At 38.1% G+C, this 19,308-nt stretch overlaps 2 protein-coding genes across 7 annotated transcripts in view; both read left to right on the top strand.

Annotated features, from left to right (window-relative positions):
- Positions 1-394: 394 nt before the first annotated feature.
- Positions 395-8,600, top strand: HNRNPDL (heterogeneous nuclear ribonucleoprotein D like). 4 transcript variants are annotated; one of them, XR_003371680.2, is made up of 9 exons: positions 395-649; positions 4,046-4,214; positions 4,323-4,484; positions 5,016-5,147; positions 5,242-5,356; positions 5,639-5,806; positions 6,752-6,844; positions 7,227-7,331; positions 8,023-8,600. XR_003371680.2 is itself a non-coding variant. In XM_026676440.2 (8 exons), the coding sequence occupies exons 1-7, from the start codon at positions 519-521 to the stop codon at positions 6,820-6,822; spliced, it is 948 nt and encodes a 315-aa protein (XP_026532225.1). In that variant the 5' UTR covers positions 395-518; the 3' UTR covers positions 6,823-6,844; positions 8,023-8,600. The 4 variants fall into 4 exon arrangements, 1 of the variants encoding a protein (XP_026532225.1); XR_015749158.1 differs by having other exon boundaries at positions 6,661-6,844; XR_015749157.1 differs by lacking the exon at positions 7,227-7,331 and having other exon boundaries at positions 6,661-6,844.
- Positions 8,601-10,813: 2,213 nt separating this feature from the next.
- Positions 10,814-19,308, top strand: part of HNRNPD (heterogeneous nuclear ribonucleoprotein D) — a 12,150-nt gene continuing 3,655 nt past the window's right edge. For all 3 annotated transcript variants that reach the window (XR_015749159.1, XM_026676447.2, XM_087962790.1), the window contains exons 1-5: positions 10,814-11,913; positions 15,949-16,117; positions 16,378-16,539; positions 17,736-17,867; positions 18,852-18,951. Coding sequence is in view for 2 of the 3 variants with exons in the window: in XM_026676447.2 (XP_026532232.1) it covers positions 11,690-11,913; positions 15,949-16,117; positions 16,378-16,539; positions 17,736-17,867; positions 18,852-18,951 (787 nt within the window). In the remaining variant the exon portion in view is untranslated. The remainder of the gene's footprint in view (positions 11,914-15,948; positions 16,118-16,377; positions 16,540-17,735; positions 17,868-18,851; positions 18,952-19,308) is intronic.

Below are 19,308 nucleotides of genomic sequence, written 5' to 3'. Positions count from 1 at the left end.
GCACATGTGTGTTTTGAGGGGGATTCATATGTGTACATAGGTGTTTTGAGGGGGGGATTCCTGAGGCATGCCATGCTTCGCTCATGCTTTTGTCACGTTCGGTGGGCTAGCTTGGTTGCAACGGAGGCGTCAGGAAACTATTGGAAAAGGGATCCACAAAGTTCCCGTTGCAGAGGAACTGGGAAGCCTTTCAGGGGCGTGTTGAACTCCCCGAGACAGGAAAGCGCTTCCCCGCCTCCCCCGCTGCCCTTCCGCCATGGGCAACCCCGACACTCCTTCCTCCACCCACCCACCCACCCTCCTTCCTTCAGAAGCCGCATTGCGCCTGCGCCTTTGGGGCGCCCTGATTGGCCGAGGGGGTCCCTATATAAACGCAGCGCAGGCTCTGCCCGGATCTCTTGTTACGGCCGCCATTTTAATACTCGGGTCTCACCGCGTAGTAGTCAATCTCTTTCCTTTGCGTCGGTGTGCGCGCGCTTTTTTTTTTTTCCTTTCCCCCCGTTCGGCCCGTTCCCGCTATGGAGGAGAACACCGACTACGGCAGTAGCAATAACAACAACACAACCTCCGGCGGCGGTGGCGGCGGTGGACAGGAAGAGTTCGCCGAAGGCTCGAAGATCAACGCCAGCAAGAACCAGCAGGATGACGGGTACGAGGGGAATCGATCCCAAGCGGGGGGGTCAAGGGGCACCTTTGCCGAACAAGGGAGGGGAAGGAGAGCGAGTCGATAGGTCTGGCGCCATTTTGGCCTGTTTTTTTTTTAAAAAAAAAGTAACGGGGGGGTAAATCACTCAGCAAGGCCTTTCGCCTGGCAGCTGCCACGTGATCGCGCTCTTCCCTGGTGAGCGTTGCACCTCCCGCCGCTGTAATTTCCCTTTGTGTCTTTTTCAAACCCCCCCACACATCGCCTCTCGCGAGAGTTTCCACGTCCGAATGGGTGGAGCGGCGGGGTGGGGGGGGGGTTGATCGTTGCCTCGTGACGCAACCGGCAGCCTATAGGAACACAGTGGGCGGGCCTGAGTGGGGAGGTGGGTCCTAAGCGGTCCGAGAATGCGCGTTGCTGGCCCCGTCGGATGGGCAGGGCGAACTCAAACCTTGCAACATTTGGAAGTGGAGTGGGGGGGGGGAAGGAAAGGGGGCGGAGTTAGCAAGAAGGTGCATTGTGGGCGGGGCGAGGCCGTCGCCGCAAGATCCTTACGGGGCTTCGCTTCTGCGCCTTCCTTTCCCCTGCGGGCTAAAAACGTGGCTGGCCCCCGAGGTATTTTATTTTTAGTTATATTTTATACTTTCCTTTTAAGAGTGATCTTGGGTCCGATTCTCCCCAGGACGATCTTTTTCAGATCAGGATTCATTTTTAACTTTCAATATTTCAGATCGGGAGTCATTTTTATTGCCACCCTCCTTGCTGCAGGGTTGGTAGTTGCAGGGGAGCTGTATGTTCTCTAGATATGTTATGATTTTTATCATTCTCGGCTTCGATCACATCGGGATGAGAAAAAATTGTCTAAAGCGCTGTCCAAAATCTTTAAAATCTCTGTTTTTCAACTCACAGCATTGCTGGCTAGGGAATTAAGGGGAGTTGAAGGCCGTATGTCTTTAAAGTTGCCAAATTGAGACCAGTCTAGAAGATGATTGGAGGTGGGGAATGTCTTTTAAAGTAGTTACAGGTTGTCCTTGATTTACTACCATAATTGAGCCCAAAACGTCTGTTGCTAAGCAAGACAGATGGGCTTTGCCCCATTTTACAACCTTTCTTGCCACAGTTAAGTAAACCAAGGCGGTTAAGCTAATCATTGCAGTTAAGTGAATCTGGTTTTCCTATTTTTGCTTGACAAAAAGCCACAAAAGTTGATCACATGTCTGGGGCACTGCAACCATCATAAATACATATCACTTGCCAAGAGTCTGAAATTTGACCTTTTTTGTGTGAAAAACCATCTAAAGTCACTTTTTCAGTGCTGTTGCAACTTTGGTCATTAAATGAATGGTTAGATGTTGGGGACTGCCTGTATTTTGGAGAAGGGCAAATAGCAGAAAGTGAGCCATGTGCTGGGCAGAGTATATATAGCCTAGGGAAAGAACTGTACATAGTACTTGGAAGCCAAAATAGATCTAGAAAAGATGCAAAGGACTGTATTCTTAAGCATATGCAATGTTGCTTGGATTGTTATTTTGGGTGCAGATGAAGGATCCTTAACTCCTTGGCGAATATAGTACAAATCTTGAGTGCTTCAAGTTTAAAATGTCACAAAATGGCATTCTTCACAACTATGAAGGAGATATATCTATCCACCTTTCATATATATATATTTATAGAACATGTGTTTATAGGATAGTTGGTTTTCCTGGGTTTCAGGATGCCCACCTTAGCTTCAGTGTGGTTCTGATGCTTGAGAATAAGAGAAGTCTTACTGATCTTAGTTATGTGCCCCCTCAGCCAAATCATGGTTGGTTGTTGTGAAGATAAAATGAGGCAGTGGTGTGTTACTTTGACATTCTATATAGTAGGAAAGTTTGAAGAGAGAGAGCACTGAACTCTGAATCTGCTGTTCTATTTTTCTATAGGAAACCTGAGGCCACTATTGTGGCCTATTAGCAAAATCAATATCATACTAGTTATACCTTACCATTTATTTCCCACTGCAAAATTTGTGGCTCCCTTAGCTTTTTGCAGACACATGTTTTCGGTTTTTCCTGTTGCAGTTTTTTTTTTTTTAAATTATATTTAAAAGAAAGATTGCTTGACATCTTCATGAAGAAATGTTGCCACTTTGGCAGAGAGCTGCAGGATTTGGAACCTTCACTTCAAATGCATAAACTTCTTACCTGCATTTATGGTTAAGGAGAATTTACACAGTGCAATGTAATGATTAAGAAATTGAACTGGCATCAGGAAGATTTGCTTATCCAGTGTCTAGCAGAATTGCTGTGATAATTAGCAAAATATCTTTGAATTTGGAGTTTGTAACAGTTCATAGGTACAATGCTGTAATTCTGATTTTATAGGAAGATATGATTGCCACCTACCTTGGAATCTGTTGTTATACTTCATCTTTTTTCAACAATATTGAAGTAATCCAGATACTTTCCTTGATCTCTAATTACATCTAACTACACTAAGTACTATAGTTTTGTTACTTTACTGCACTGCTTTGATTCAGGCTTTCGTTTTAGGGGAAAAATCCCACTGCAATCCATTAACCTTTTCAATAAATATGCTGCAAATTTTGTCTGTGGAGCTGAGAATAGCTGGCCATAATTTCAGAATATATACAGACATGCTCTTAATTTTTTTATTTATTAAAACCGCTGCTTTTTAAAGCCTTACAAATGTTAATTATCATAAGGGGATAGTATTTGAGATTATGTTCCTTACAGTCATATTTAGTAGAGACATGCAGAAATTTCAAAAACCTAATTTCAGTACTTTATTCAAGTAAGGTTATTAGAGTTCAAAAAAGTGATATTTTGATATGTATCAGAAGTATGCCTGTACTGTTCTAATTATATCTAACTACACTAAGTACTATAATTTTGTTTCATAAGTTTTACCACCCTATTTTGAAAATGGCATTTCATGGTTGAATTGTGGGACTGTTTTGAATCTGGAATGTTTCCAAAATGGCTGAAGTCACTTTCTGTTTTGTTTTGCTTTTTTGCTTAAAATAGTTGCTTATGTTCAAAATGTATTGCATACCTAGCATATGCAGTAAACTATTTCAGATTGTTGGACAGTTGACTCCTGCCTTCGTCTGGTTTAGGTGATACTGTGGGTCATTTACATGTTTTGTAAATGTTGGAGAAGATTAACTTCTGTATGACAATTGCATGTTTTGTGATAGGATGGAGGATGACAATCTGGAGGATTTTCCTTCCCCCCTTCTGTTTCAATTAAAAAATGTGTTTTTGGATTTTTTCCCCCTAAGTACAATTTGTATCTGAACCACACACCTGAATTGGGGCAAATTAGCTAATACGTTTTTTAGAACAATATGTATAACTGTTTGTATGAATTACAGTTTTTGAAACTTCTTTTCCATTGCAGTAAAATGTTCATTGGTGGTCTGAGCTGGGATACGAGCAAAAAAGACTTGACAGAGTATTTGTCTCGCTTTGGTGAAGTGGTGGATTGCACAATAAAAACAGATCCTGTCACGGGGAGGTCAAGAGGATTTGGGTTTGTGCTTTTCAAAGATGCTGCCAGTGTTGAGAAGGTATGTAGTCACCTCTGTAGGACCATGGAATCTTCTCTAAACAATTCCAAACATCTGTGTTGATTTTTTTTCTCCTGGATCTAAATTTTCAATAAATCTCTTTTTTAGGTCTTGGAATTGAAAGAACACAAATTGGATGGCAAGTTAATAGATCCCAAAAGGGCAAAAGCTCTGAAAGGGAAGGAGCCACCCAAAAAGGTGTTTGTTGGTGGACTGAGTCCGGATACCTCTGAAGAACAAATCAAGGAGTATTTTGGTGGATTTGGAGAGGTATAAACCATTTAAAGCTTTATTTAAATGGGTGTGTGTGTTATCCAGTATAATGTCTAGTTAAAAACATAGCCTGTTGCAATAAGCTTAAGTAGTTTTTACCATTTTCTTTTGACTAACTTGACTTGTGTAACTTCTAAATCAAGAAACAGCAGCCCAAGTAGCCTGCAAAAATTGGGAATGGATTTGCTTTGGTTTTGGGATACACTAGTGTGGTTTGTAGAAGGATAGTGATTGTATTGTCAGAGCAGAGATGATATATTTTTTAGTCTAGCAGAGATGATATATATATTTTTAATCTCAACTGGAAAATCAAAGGATAAATAACCCGGAAAGGAATGCAAACATGGTGATGTGTTTGTGATTATTTTCTAAAAGGATTTGCTGTACAGCAAGTGAAGGGGCTAAACTTTACGGAGTTGGTTTAAAGGTGTGAACTACAACTCCTTAAAGTTTACAATACCATAAAAGCATAAAGAAAGGAAGAAAAGTGACTTTCGGTCTTTGATTGTTTTTAATGTGGCTTTGCAGATTGAGAATATAGAGCTTCCCATGGACACAAAAACAAATGAAAGGAGAGGTTTCTGCTTCATCACATACTCAGATGAAGAACCAGTAAAGAAATTGCTGGAAAGCAGATACCATCAGATTGGTTCTGGCAAGGTATTTGCAAGGTGTTACTTGGAGAAGCTGCAACAATTAACTTCATATATTCTTCATATATTTTGCATTAAAATTACACTTTCTTTTGTCCTAGTGTGAGATCAAAGTAGCACAGCCCAAAGATGTATATAGGCAGCAGCAACAGCAACAAAAGGGAGGCAGAGGTGCTTCATCTGGTGGGCGTGGGGGATCCAGAGGACGTGGCAGGGGTAAGTGTGGTAAATTGTAACTTAATGGCAGAAGTCACTCGTGAAATAAGCTTGAGAAAAACTGAAAAATTCCCTCAGTTTTAGCGTAAAGGAAAAGTACATTCCTAGCTTGTCTTGTAAAAGGAATAGGGCTAGTATTAAATAAACTTTGGGATATCAGACCGGAAACTAGGTTAGAAAGGAACAAAGCAAATATTTTGTAGATTTTATCCTATATAACAACTTATTGTTTTAATTTAAACACATGGTGGGCTTTTAAGGTTGCAATTGTTTCCTTTTTAGGTCAAGGACAAAATTGGAATCAAGGGTATAACAATTACTATGATCAAGGATACGGAAGTTACAACAGTCCTTACAGTGATCAAAGCTACAGCAGCTATGGGGGATACGATTATTCTGGGTACAATTACCCAAGTTACGGCTACGGCCAGGGATATGCTGACTACAGTGGTAAGATTTTCATTTGACTTTCCATTCAATTATATTGTTACTTTTAACTTTTCTATTCAGTCTCTCCAGTCTGTAGAGATTCTCAGTCATCCAGGTCATGGTTGTCCCAAAGATGCTTTTTTCAGGAGGCAACTGGACTTTCTTGTTTTTTCTTTTGAAGGTGTTTCGCTTCTCATCCAACCTTTGAGACAACTTTCTAGGAGGAGCTGGTACTGTTGCACATGTTTTTTGAAAGCATTTCCTGCAGAGTTGGGAAAATCTTAACAATTTTATTAGCTTTTCAAAGAAGCATTTAAAAGTTCAGTTTTTTTGAACACCTTTTTAACTGGGGCCCAAAAGCTGAGTAGTTGAAGACGCTGAGCTTGTCAGCTGGAGAGCTGACAGCTCGGGTTTTAGTCCCGAGCCCCATGCAAGGGGGTGAACGTCTGGTATTTGCTTCAGCTCCTGTCTAGCAGTTTGAAAGCATGCAAATGCGAGTAGATAAATAGGTATCACTTTGATGGGATGGTAACTGTTCTGTGCTCCTGTGGCGTATAGCCATGCTGGCCAGATGACCAGGGAAATTGTCTCCAGATAAAGCTGGTTCTCTGCCAAGAAACGGAGAACAAGCACCATGCTTTAGAATCGGACATGACTGGACAGCAAACCTTTACCTTCTTTAACTTTTAACTATGTTAATTGAACTGTTTAATGTCTTGATTTTGAGTTTATTGCAAATCATTGAGACCAAATAATTTTAAAAACTGAAGTCAATATTCTGAGATGCTTTTTATAATAGTAAAGGTAGAATATTCGTTAACATTGTTGATATCAGTGTAGGAGTATTACAGAATTTTTTTTTTGCATTTAAATAGTCAGGTCTAGCTTGACAAGAGTGCCTTTTTGTCAAACCAACCTGCAGTATCTTACGGTTCCCAAAACTGCCAATATTCTCTCTTGGAATAGGACAGCAAAGCACATACGGAAAGGCATCCCGAGGTGGCGGTAATCACCAAAACAACTACCAGCCATATTAAAGAAATACTTGGGAAGAAACAGGTGTGTATTGGGTGAATCTGTCACCTCTCATATGTCTAATCTAATTTAAAGATCAATAGACAAATAAATTTTTTTAAAAATCACTTCTCTTGGATAGCCTGTTTTTTTTTAAAAAAATTAAAACGTGTGAATGTTTGTTAAACTTTCTGTTTTTTAAGTGTCTATAGATCTTTAACTCTAAAAGGTGATTCGTCGTCCTTAGTATGTCAGAGAAACATAAGAGTTTTTCTGTTTACATTTTTGTGTGCCAGGTGGTGTAGACGAATAATTAAACTTAATAGAAGTGTTAACCAACAGGTAAAGTACTGAAATGGGTACAACTTAAGCAAAACAAGATTGTTGTCTTCTAACTCTGACATTATACCTTGTTTGTACCCGCCAGCGGGAACTTCCTTGCAGGCCGTGTGTCACCCTGACCACGTCTATCTCTGGGGGTCGCACGTTGCAGGCAGAGCGCAAGGCATACACCAGAAAACGCTGTCCTGTGGTATGGTCTCTTCCAACTTCATGTACCAGCGTAAAGATTAAAGTGGAAAACTTCAGACTTTGGCTTCTTTTTAAAAATCTTTGACGATTTAAGTGTCTTAACTTAACTTAAAATGGTTTTTTACAGGAGTTAAAGTGCATAAATGCCTTTACAGCTTAATCATTTTTGGCCTTCTGTTTAGTGTTGTATATCAATTGTGGACCTCATTTTAAGTGTTCGTTCTTTAAGATTTAATGCTTGCTTTTTTTCTTTTATAGCTATTAGTGAAATCTACAAACCAAAACGAACTTTTAAATCTTGGAACATTAAAGATCATGTGCAAATAGCAGCTTCTATTTTAACCACCTGGCTAACCATAATTTTCCTTGGTGTATTGCCATTTCTCTATTTTCATTAGCGGTTGAAGCTATGAAAGATTCTACCACAGCTTGGTTTCTAGTAAACCAAGAACTACTTTGCTGAGCTTCTACAGTTCCTTGACATAGCTCCATCATTTGAGCTGAACTGGTCAACCGGGATGTAAAATATAAATTGGATTATCAAAAGTATTTCATATTGACTGATGCATATGATCTTTAACGCTGAAACAAGGAATAAATAGAGGACTTAAAGCAGTTCATGAAAATGGACCTTTTAAAAATTCTTCTAAACGTTGCACAGGTCTCATAATTATTTTGTCTTGGTTTTATAGGTAGAGACTACAGCAAAGCCATCTTGCAGAACTTAAAAAGGACTTGACTGGAGGGTAGTCTTCGTGACATGAAATTGTTTTGTAAAAGACTTTTAGTGTATGACACAGCAGTGTCTTAACTGTACATAGTGACCGGCTAGTTTTCTTTATGGTTTTTACTTTTTTGTCTTTTTGTCATCTGTGTTACGATGCCAATGTGGTTCTTGTGTTTATACAATTTTATTTGTATTTCATGTTGAATGACTGAAATAAAAAAAACTTACCTTCTGTGACTGGCATTTTGAAGAGGGTGTGCTCTTGGCACTACTGTGTATAGTAGCAGAGCTGAACAGTTTTTGAGACTCGTCGCCATGCTTCCGACAGATGCTGGGACTTGCAGGTCAGCAGCACTGGAGTGTGCCGTGTTACGGATATGTACCTGGATTTAGAATATTGCAGTGAGAGGAGGCTGCAAAAATAGAATGATTTTTCAAGAGTAGTATCCTGTGTTGTAATGCCTTATGATTTGTTATAATCTTGTTAACTGCTGGGAATCTTCAGTATAGAAATGTTAATAAATAAATTTTCATGCATTGAAATGACCACTTTGTGATCACATGTAAATAGAGGCGAACCACAAACCTTATTTATGTAGCCATCAACTTTGGTAAGATGTTGACTGCTAAATAATTGAGCTTTTTTTCCACAACTCGTTCTTTTGAGAATATATTCTGAATGTATTGCCACTGAAACCTTATGTTACTTCTAACCTTCTGCAAAGATAATGCTGATAAAATATGACTGCAAAACCAATTTATGGAAGCAGGATGATGGGTGCTTCTGGATAATTAATACATCATCGCTATGAAAACAGCACAATTAGAATTGTTTTTTTAACTATAATTTTGTTGAAATGTTTTTTGAAAAGCAGATCATCTGTAAATCGGCTGGGCAAATATTTCAGCAAAGAAAAAAATAGAGCCTGAATTATGCAGAAATTATGTTACTTAAGGCATAAGTAACAAAGATTTTACACAAAAAAAACCCTGTATCAGATGAATTTGAACAGTTTCCTGAATAGAAAATTTAACATGATTTTATCAGTCTTGATAAAATGTTGATATTAAGTCTGTTATACAAAAATGTAGCATACTTGGGAAAGTTTGCATATCAATCTAGCATTAAGAATATAAACACCGTCAAAACTTAACTACCTCATTCAGGCTAATTTTGTCTGTAAGCTTAAGATTTATTTTTATATCTTTTTTAATATTATACTATTTTGACCAGAAAATGGCAACAAGTGGCTGGATGTTGTCTAATCCCTAATTGGTTGAACCTGATCAACAGTTTGAAAACCTTAAGAGTTTAAGGCTTTACTGGGAAGTAAAAAAAAAGTTAATAAAGTTATATTTTCGTGTTTCAAGAAAGTTCCATAGATGCATTCAAGAGATAAGGGTTTGAGCTTGACATAAAGGGACTTCACTTTCATGAGCTATGATCCATTAAAAAAAGCAAAATCACAAAATGTATTACCAGCTTTATTGAGTTCATTTTTGCCCATTTGAGACCCAGGTGAGTTTTGTTTTAGAGTTAATTGAATGATCTCTGAAGCAAATGGTTTTTAAGAAAAGAGCTATGAACTTGATATTTACTCTTGCTGATGAGTTTTCACTTCGATACATGGCTGATTAATTGCAAATAAAGATATTCACAGAACAAAACGGGAAAGGCTAAATGTGTTGCTCGTACTTTAAGAAAGCAAAGCTATTTTTTTAATACAATATTGTAAGTATGAATAAAAACATCCAAAATATGAGAAGATTTGGTTCATAGTTCAAAATTAATCTGGTTTGGAATGAAAGGTCAAATTAGAGCCACTGACAATTCAGAATTATTCCAATGGTTTAAAGTGCTGTATCGATGAATGCCGCAGATAATAGTTAAGGTTTTTTGTAAAAAAAATGTTAAAGATGACATCTCCAAATACTTTTATTTTTCTGAATGCTCTGTTTAACCCCCCCTCCCCCCCGCCCAATTTAAAATGTGTCTTGGAGATTGGTTGACATTGAAAATTTGGAACAAATATTTATGCCTTAACACTTCATAGTGAAGGACTGTAGCAGTGTTTTAAAATGCCCAAACAGTTGCAGGAGTTTAGTGTCTTCAGTTACCTGCTCAATGGGGGAATTTTTATCTGCTTGGCAGTTAACAGTAATGTTTTTATTTTAATTGGAAGCATTGTTTTGGGGCCATCTGTTTTATTCACTCTTAAAAGATTTATATACCGAGACTTGGCCTTCATTATCAAATGTTTGATAATAAAAGCCCAAGCCTCAGTATATCAATTTTCTAGGAGAGTTGGTAAAACAAGATGACAGGAAAAAATGAAAAAAAAAAAAAATTAAACTACTATAAAATGTAACGTGGCTGTTTAAGAATCAGTTGGAAAGATAGTTTTGCAGCACAGCAGTGATTTTCTGGTGCCTTTTCTGGAACCCATATGTGAGTGACTCACATATGTGTGCATGCACATAATGGCAGAATGTAAAACCTTTATGTATTGACGTGTTTTTCAACCATGGCAACTTAAAAAAGATCGGGTTGCAATTCCCCACATCTTAAATACAAATTTCAAACAGTACCAAAAAAAGGGGGGGGGGGGTTTAAGGGAAACAAGAGTTGGAAGCTTTGAAGATTAAAGTTAACCAAGAGGATTCTTTTCTACCATTAGATACAAGTCTTTCCCTTACAGAAGATGAAGCATTAGTATAAAAGTTGCTCAACAATTAAAACTTTCCACCCTTGACAGTGTTATTTTTGTCTTTGTTAAAGATAAGGATGGATGAATGCCAAAAAAATATTCATGTGTTAACATCTGAAAGTAGATTCTCTGAGGGTGCCTCATGACTACCATAGGTGTATGAACTGTTATGAAAGTTGTAAAATGTCTGTCACATCTTTCAATATTTTTTCTAAGATGCCAGGAGTTATGTATGTATGTATATGTATACACACACACAAAATTATATTTTTTATAAAAAATTATATATTTTTTGTATAGAAAGCTTTGAAGATAAGTCCGTCCCATCTTGGGGTAAACTTTATAAGGTAAAATGACCAAAATTGAATGGATACACATAAAAATATTTTAAATAATTTGTGCCAAACAATACATTTTTCCCAAAATAAAATGAGAAAAGGATTGACTTCAATTTTCCTTAAAGCATTTACTTAATATTCTCAATGTTGATATAAACTCCTTGGTTTTGCTTTTCTAGTCAATTTATCAAATCAAGATAGTGTTAATAAAAAGGAAAGGCCCCAAAGGCGGCGTTGCTGGAGCGCGGCGCGAAGGCGGTGCCGCTCTAGCCATCCGCCTCCGTGATGCGCGCGGGGAAGGAAATGCGCGCGAGGAAACGGGGGCCCTGGGCTCACGTGACCGCGCCGCCGCATTCTTCCCGTCAGCCATTTTAGGTCGGAGTCAGCCAGGCGGCGCCATTAAAAGTGCGAGAAAGGAGGAAATAATCGGGAGCTTTCGTTCTCCCTCCCCGTGGAGAACCTCGCTTTTTTTTTTTCTCCCTCCCGCGGCGTCCCCTTCAGCGGCCTATTTATTCCTCTTTCCCCCTTCGAGACCGGCCAGCCGAGTCTCCCTTTTTTCTTAAATAGCCCCCCCTCCCTTCGCCTCATGTCGGACGACCAGTTCGCCGGAGATGAAGCGCTGGCGGAGGCTTCGGAAGACAGCGAGCAGCTCGAAGGGATCGTTGCTCCCGGCGGCGACGGCATGGAAGAGGCCGAAGAAGAAGGAGGAGATGAAGGAGAAGGCGGAGGGGGAGGCGGCGGCGGCGGCGGTGGCTCAAGCGAATCGGAGGGAGCCAAAATCGACGCCAGCAAGAACGAGGAGGATGAAGGGTAAGCTAGAGGCCTCTTTCCTCTCCTCTCCCCCCACCCCCCAGTTTTCGGTCCTGAGGAGACGACGGGCGGCTGAGGCGATCTCGCCTCTTGCAGGAAACTCGCCACTCGTTCGTTCGTTCCTTCCTTCCTTCCTTTCCTCTTCCCTCCTCCGCCCCCGTAAGCCGGCCCTTCTCCCCCTCCTCCCCTTCTCCGTGGGTTTCCAGAGAGCCTTGGAAGAAGCTCGCCGAGGCGCGGGGCGGTCGGGCATCCCCGGACGGGAAGCAGGAAAAAGTGTGGAAACTCCCAAGGGACCGCTTTTGGCTCTGTGTTTTAGACGGCTAACCTGAGGGAAGGTGGAGGAGGTGGCAGAAGTTACAGGCAGTCCTCGACTTACAACAGTGTCCGAAGTCGCAACGGGCCCTGAAAAAAACGACCTACGACTGTTTTTCACACTGAAAGACCGGTTGCAGCGTGTCCCCCCCACGGTCATGTGATTTACATCTGGATGTTTGACAGCTGATTCGCATTTATGACCAGGCATGTGTCAGGGATTCCCCATTTTATGACCAACCAGATTCACTTAACCCAACGACTAATTTAATGAGTGGGGAATTCACTTAGCCGACTTGGAAGGAAAAAGTCATAAAATGGGGCAAAACTCCACAAATTTCTCTCAGCAACATAAATATTTAAGCTCGGGTGTGGTCATAAGTTGAGGACTGCCTGTAGTTCGAAATCACACGCTTGTGATCTGAATTGGCGCAATGGCATGTGGATTAGGGGTCGTCCTCGACAGTTCGTTTAGTGACCGTTCAAAGTTACGATGTCGCTGAAAAAACAGATCTATGACCATTTTTCACATACTTAACAAACGTTGCAGCATCCCCATGCGATTGAAATTCAGACACTTGAAACTGACTCATATTTATAATGGTTGCGGTGTCCTTGGGTCATCTGATCATCTTTTGCAACCTGACAAGCAAAGTGAATGGGGAAGCCAGTTTCACTTAACAACTGCAATGATTCAATTAACTATGGAAAGAAAGGTTGTAAAATCGGTCCAAACTCATTTAACAAATGTCTCACTTACCAACAGAAATGTTGGGCTCAATTGTGGTTGTAAGTCGAGGTCTACCTGTATTTCATATGCCTTCTCCACCCTCCCCCAAAGAAGCAAAATCTAATTTGGAGTAACATGTATTTTAGAGTGACATAGTTGGAAAGAACATCAGGGTGAAAACAACAATTCTCTTTTATTGGTAAAGGGCCATGTATGCAGCTACAAAAATATATTGTGGGAAATAGTGTAGCAGCAGAGAAATTGAATAGTTTTTCTTTCTTTTAGGGATAATAATCTGACAAGTTTGTTTTAGGCTTGGGCATTGAATATGAATGTGTTTTTAAAGTGAAATATAGATTAATGAACACATGAAAGGCATTGACATGGAACACAGACTCTAATGTAGATTTTGATTTTGTGATTGACATAGGCTGTTAAATATCTGGAGGGTATCCAGATATTTGAGAAGAAAGCTTTTTGTTTGTATACACTGTGGTATATAGATTTGATTTTTTAAAGCAGAGGATTTCAAAGTTTCAGTTTTAAAAACTTAACAGAATCTTAATAGAGAGGCAAATCTCTAGTGATAAAAATTGCCTGTGTTTGAGTGATTTTTTTCCACTTTAGTCTGTCACAACTTTAAAGTTGTTTCGGAAAAAACTTTTAATGCAGCCAAAACTAGTACATTATTTTAAAAAGCAGTTCTGGTATTACATATGGTTTGCATGTTTTATTTGAAATAGACAAGTCAATCATGGTGCATCAGTCTTGTACAGGTTTTTTGAGGTGTTCGAAAAAATATTTAAACAAATAACTAGCACATTGATTATTTTAAAGAGGAAGAATCTTCCATTCAATTTGGAACTGTTAACAATATAAAGAAGACCAATAGCTTGTTTAGGACATTTTGTCACTTGGAAATTTTTCCCCAAGACTTTAACAAACTTATACCGGTAGTTAGTGAAGGTTTGGGAGAGAAGACAATATTGTTTGGCTTGTAGAACCACAAGGATATGGTTGGAAATGTTACATTATTAGAATAGGTTAAGATAATTTTTTTTAAAAAAAAAAACACTTTTAGGAATGGTTTTTAACAGTTGAGAGATCTTAAGCCTTGCTGAGGCTAAAAATACTAATTTAATCTCTTGGTTCCCTCCTCTCTCTAAGCTGATTTCTTTTGTGGTAAGCCTCTGCAAAGCCAGAGACTGTGATTTAAATCCCCAATGCTTCATCAGAAATCCCAAATTTTAATTTTGTGGGATGCTGCAGTGGCCACATGTGTAGTCATGGTCCCTGTTTTACAACATGCATCTGATTATCAGCCTTTGAATCATAGAATCATAGGAAGGGACCTCAGAGGCCTTCTGGTCTTGCTCCTTACTCAAGGCTGGAATCTTATACTATCCCAATCAAATGGTGGTCCAGTTTGTTTTTGAACTTTTGTAAAGATGCATATTTATCTAATAAATGTGCTTATTTTAACTTAAATATGCATCAGCTGGTTCCTTTTGCATGTCCACTTCTGAAAATTAGTTAATGTTTTCATGCAGAAATTCATTCAGCCCAAATATGAGGCATTCTATCAACATTTACATTTCATCACATGCAGTAAGCAAGTGTTAAGGGTGCAAACTTAAGATAAAAAATTACATGGCGTTGGCTGGGAAGAGAAGTGAGATTTCAATATGCTGTTTTGAAGAAGAGATAATTATGGTTTTTTTCTTCAGTATTTATATCTTCACATTTCAGTCTTTCCTTCCCACATTTTGGCCTGTTTGGAAAACTTGTATGTGGTACATTCAGTTCCCTGATTATAAATTTCTTTTCTGGCATTGCTATGTAGGGAGTGGCTGAACATGTCCTTACTTATCATTTTGGAAATTGCTGTTAGGTACTTTATATGGCAAAGATTTACAGGAGTAATATCAATGTAAAAATCTCTGAGGGAGATTGGGCGGTTTAGAAATAGGAGATATAAATAGATAAAATATTACACAAAAAAATTCCTTGCTGTAGCATATGGAACTATAAAGATAATTCATGACAGTGAGTTCTGAAAACTTGACAATCCAAAACGATTAATTAGTAGGTTCTGTGTCATGTGCAGTTTGTACATAGTTCTCATATAACAAAGATATATTCACTTTCAAAATCAAGAGACTGAAACTGCCGTTACTAGTATTTTTAAAATTGGTGCAAATTTTGCTATTGATATGCATTCATATAAAAACACTTGTGTTTGCACTAAGATCTAAGACACCCAACACTTTGTTTTGTTGCAATAGAGTAAAAGCAGCCTTGGATATGACATGTAAGCAGAGCCAGCCAGTTGTGTGGTCACTTCCATGTCAAGGTGGCAACCCTACTTTATCTCTTGTGTAGGTAAGCGTATAGCTATGGAAAGTATTTTAGGCTAGTGAGTGGGTGTTAGCCTGGACTGTCAGCAGAATGGAGGAAGGAAGGGGGCTTTGCTGTTGGGACACTAGTATGATTAACTTTGCTATTTAAGTAAAAAAATTACTATATGTGTAACCTCTTCTGAGAGAGTTTCAGACTCCTTGACAGCAATTAGGTTTATGCTACTTGTATGGGGCTTTTCTTTGGCTGATTTTATCTTCATGCAGTAATACCAGGCAGTTTCTATTTGTAGATCAGCCTCTAGCTAGAGCAGTTTGAAAAATAAGATATTTGGTGTGAATCTGCTCCTTCCAAGATTCATTGGTTTGAATCTGTAGGGTTTATGTTTGTGGCCACTGCTACTGTACTGTAGACTTATTTCTATTAAATGTAACATAAGGAATAAATTCCAGACACACTTCATTTTTCTAGTGCATTTAGGTCACAGAAGGTGATTGTGAACACGGATGGTTTGTTTTTAAACATTTTTGTAATCTTGGAACCTTTAAAGGCAAGTTGGTATACTTGTGACATACGCTGCTAAGTTAAAATATAGTGTTGATAATTTACAGCTTTAAACTCAATTGTGTCTACAGAAAAATGTTCGTCGGCGGCCTTAGCTGGGATACTACAAAGAAGGATCTTAAGGATTACTTCACAAAATTTGGTGAAGTAGTAGATTGCACTCTGAAGCTAGACCCAATTACAGGGCGGTCAAGAGGCTTTGGCTTTGTGCTGTTCAAAGAATCTGAGAGTGTGGAAAAGGTAAGTTTGTTTTTATTTATTTCTAATTAGACAAGCTACATAGAATCATCTCCAGGCGAGATGGGTGGCATATAAGTGGCATATAAACAGGAAAAAATAGACAAGCACAAATCAGTAATGAAAAAGTGGAAATATTGTGCAAGTTCTTGAAGTTCTGTTAATTTCAAGACAGTACAAATTATAAGATAAGGGCATTATAGTCATAAAAACATATGTTTTATTTTGTAAAGCTTTTCTTTAAAAAGAAAAATTGCTTTCAGGTCATGGATCAGAAAGAGCACAAACTGAATGGCAAAGTGATTGATCCTAAAAGAGCTAAAGCAATGAAAACAAAAGAACCCGTGAAAAAGATCTTTGTGGGTGGCTTGTCACCAGATACACCAGAAGAGAAAATAAGGGAGTATTTTGGAGGTTTTGGTGAGGTGAGTTAATTTTTTTCATGTCTTGGTTAAAGAATTCTTAATTATTTAGATCATTGTACAATATTTTTGAAGAAGAATGTGTATATACAAATAGCCCTTGATTTATGACCACAATTGAGCCCAAAATTTCTGTTGCTAAGCGAGACAAGTGAATTTTGCCCCATTTTACGACCTTTCTTGCCACAGTTGTTAAGTGAATCACTGCAGTTGTTAGTAACACGGTTGTTAAGTGAATCTGGCTTCCCCATTGACTTTCCTTGTCAGAAGATCACAAAGGATGATTACAGAACCTGGGATACTGTAGCCATCATAAATATGTGTCAGTTGCCAAGTGTCTGAATTTTAACTGTGTGACAATAGGGATGAGGTCATAAGTGTGAAAAATGGTCGTAAGTCACTTTTTTCAGTGCCGTTGTAATTTCGAATGGTCACTAAATGAACTATTATAAGATGAGGACTACCTGTATTTGTTTTGGGTGTTGGTTTGGCCAGTTTGTTTGATTCACAATTGTTTATGTAAATACCAATTTTAATCTTGTCTTCAATTGGAGGGCACAAGTGCTTATAAACTTAAATTATAAACCAAGTGCTTCTTGGGATGCCTATTTTTTTTCCACCCAGAAGTCAATTTAAGCATTGATCTGTCACTGATTAGAGTGTCATAATTGTATTGGTGATCATTTCTGGAATTGTGAGGTAATGCCAACTTCACTAAAATCAACAGATGTTTTAGCACTGAGTTAAATGAAGAGGGGGAATTGCACTCATTTTATTGTAGCAGCAATTCTATTATATGAACAGAGCATTTCAAATTAAATGTAAGTATCAGTAGTAAGTTTTGCCAGAGATGAATCAAATTTCAAGCATCTTTTCTGTAAAGGTGAAACAAGTATAAATTCTTAAGAGCTATATTTTCTTAGTGAGTATATAGACATACTGATTTATAAAGAGGCTGGATTTTATATGGATTTTGGTAATTTCTAATTTTATGTGTACTCATAAATAAATAAAAGTTCATGTAGGGTCAGCAGTATAAACATATTCTAACTCAGTAAATGGACTAAGAGGAAGTTTCTTCAGATTATTTGGTATAATGGTTGCTTAACATTAATAAATAGTAAATGACTGTTGAGCTTTGTAACAATTAGACTACAGAATAACTGACTCTTATCAATCTAATTTGGTATATTGATCAGGTGGAATCAATAGAACTTCCTATGGACAACAAAACCAATAAGCGCAGAGGATTTTGCTTCATTACTTTCAAAGATGAAGAACCAGTGAAGAAAATCATGGAGAAAAAATATCATAACGTTGGTCTTAGTAAAGTATGTTTCAAGCTATGATTCCAAAACGCCTTCTTTTTAGAAAGCGAATCCTGGTTTTGTTCAGGTCAGTGCTTTGAAGATTGAAGTATACACAGAAGAGAACACAAATGGAGAGGCTGGTGTGGATTCCTTGGATGAAGCTACACTTGTAACAAGTGTGATGCATTTTTTGCATGCTTCTCAAAAAACCTGTGTTTGGTGAACAACTATTTGGAATCGTTATCTGTGATTAATGACACACAGTCCTTTGATCTTCATTTAATCTATACACCAATGAGTTGGTAGATTTGAAAGAAATTGCACGTTTTGCAGAACGAGAAAACTTAATAAGGGGTGCTATGTGCTGCAACTCTTTTTCCCCTTATGCCATAGGTTACATTATTTTGTGTATATGTCTGTCTCTGTGTGTATGTGTGTTTGTGTTATGTAGTCTAATTTATTTTTGTTTCAATAAGAGTCACCGGTTTTCTAATTGCTTTTGATTTGATATAGTTTATTTAATGGTGATAGTAATTTCAAAAAGATTATTCTGAAGTATATGATAATGTTTTATCAATATTTTACTAATGGTGTTTTCTTGCCTTTACAATTTTTTCCCCTAGTAACAGTATTCGGAGCATTTATTACTTGGTGAAATTAAGTTAATTTCAAAAGCAAACATTTAATAAGGTTTTGCCAATTACAATAATATTAAACCTGAGAAATATTGTCTCATTAAGTAGGTACTGCTGAAACATTCATAATATGAAGTTATTTGAGAGAACCTGTGATGTAATGCTAACCCTTTTTTTAATTAAATCTGAATTTTTTGTGAAGTAGTTTTTTAAAAATTATACTGGCAAATCATGTGAGGAATATGTTTCTTTGCCTTGCCCACTGAATGTAGAAGCATTAATGTCATACGTAAAGATGATAATATGGAGTAATAATTTACACTTTACAAAAATAACAAAATAATCAGTTGACTTTTTTTAAATATTTCAGTGCGAAATAAAAGTAGCAATGTCAAAAGAGCAATATCAGCAGCAACAGCAGTGGGGAACTCGAGGCGGATTTTCTGGAAGAACCCGTGGCCGAGGTGGAGGTACGTTTCTGCATTTTAAAAAAATGCCGATCTTTTCCTCATTTCTGAGAGGTTTTTGGGGGGGTTTCATTATTATTTTCAATATTCACCAGAGTTAAAATTCAGCCACTGGCTTTGTGTTTAGATGCAGACATTAATTTGTGTGCTGTTATTTTAAAATTTGAGAAGGAACTGCTAGAGGGGATAATTTTGAACAGTTGGGAAAGTTATGTAACACATCCACACGTGTGGCACGATGTAATCCAGCTTCTGCTGCACCATAAAACACCCTCATTGGCTTGCCTGAAATTAAACACACGGACTGTTTTTGTGCAGCATTTTAATAGTTAACTCGTGACGTCAAAATCCATGCAGGCA

The sequence above is a fragment of the Notechis scutatus genome, chromosome 4, assembly GCF_049901735.1.
Source record: "Notechis scutatus isolate UNSWTSFEM ecotype Mainland chromosome 4, rNotScu1.2, whole genome shotgun sequence".
NCBI classification, from domain to species: domain Eukaryota; kingdom Metazoa; phylum Chordata; class Lepidosauria; order Squamata; family Elapidae; genus Notechis; species Notechis scutatus.
The sequence above is the reverse complement of the archived record's forward strand: the minus strand, read 5'-3'. Positions and strand labels throughout refer to the sequence as shown.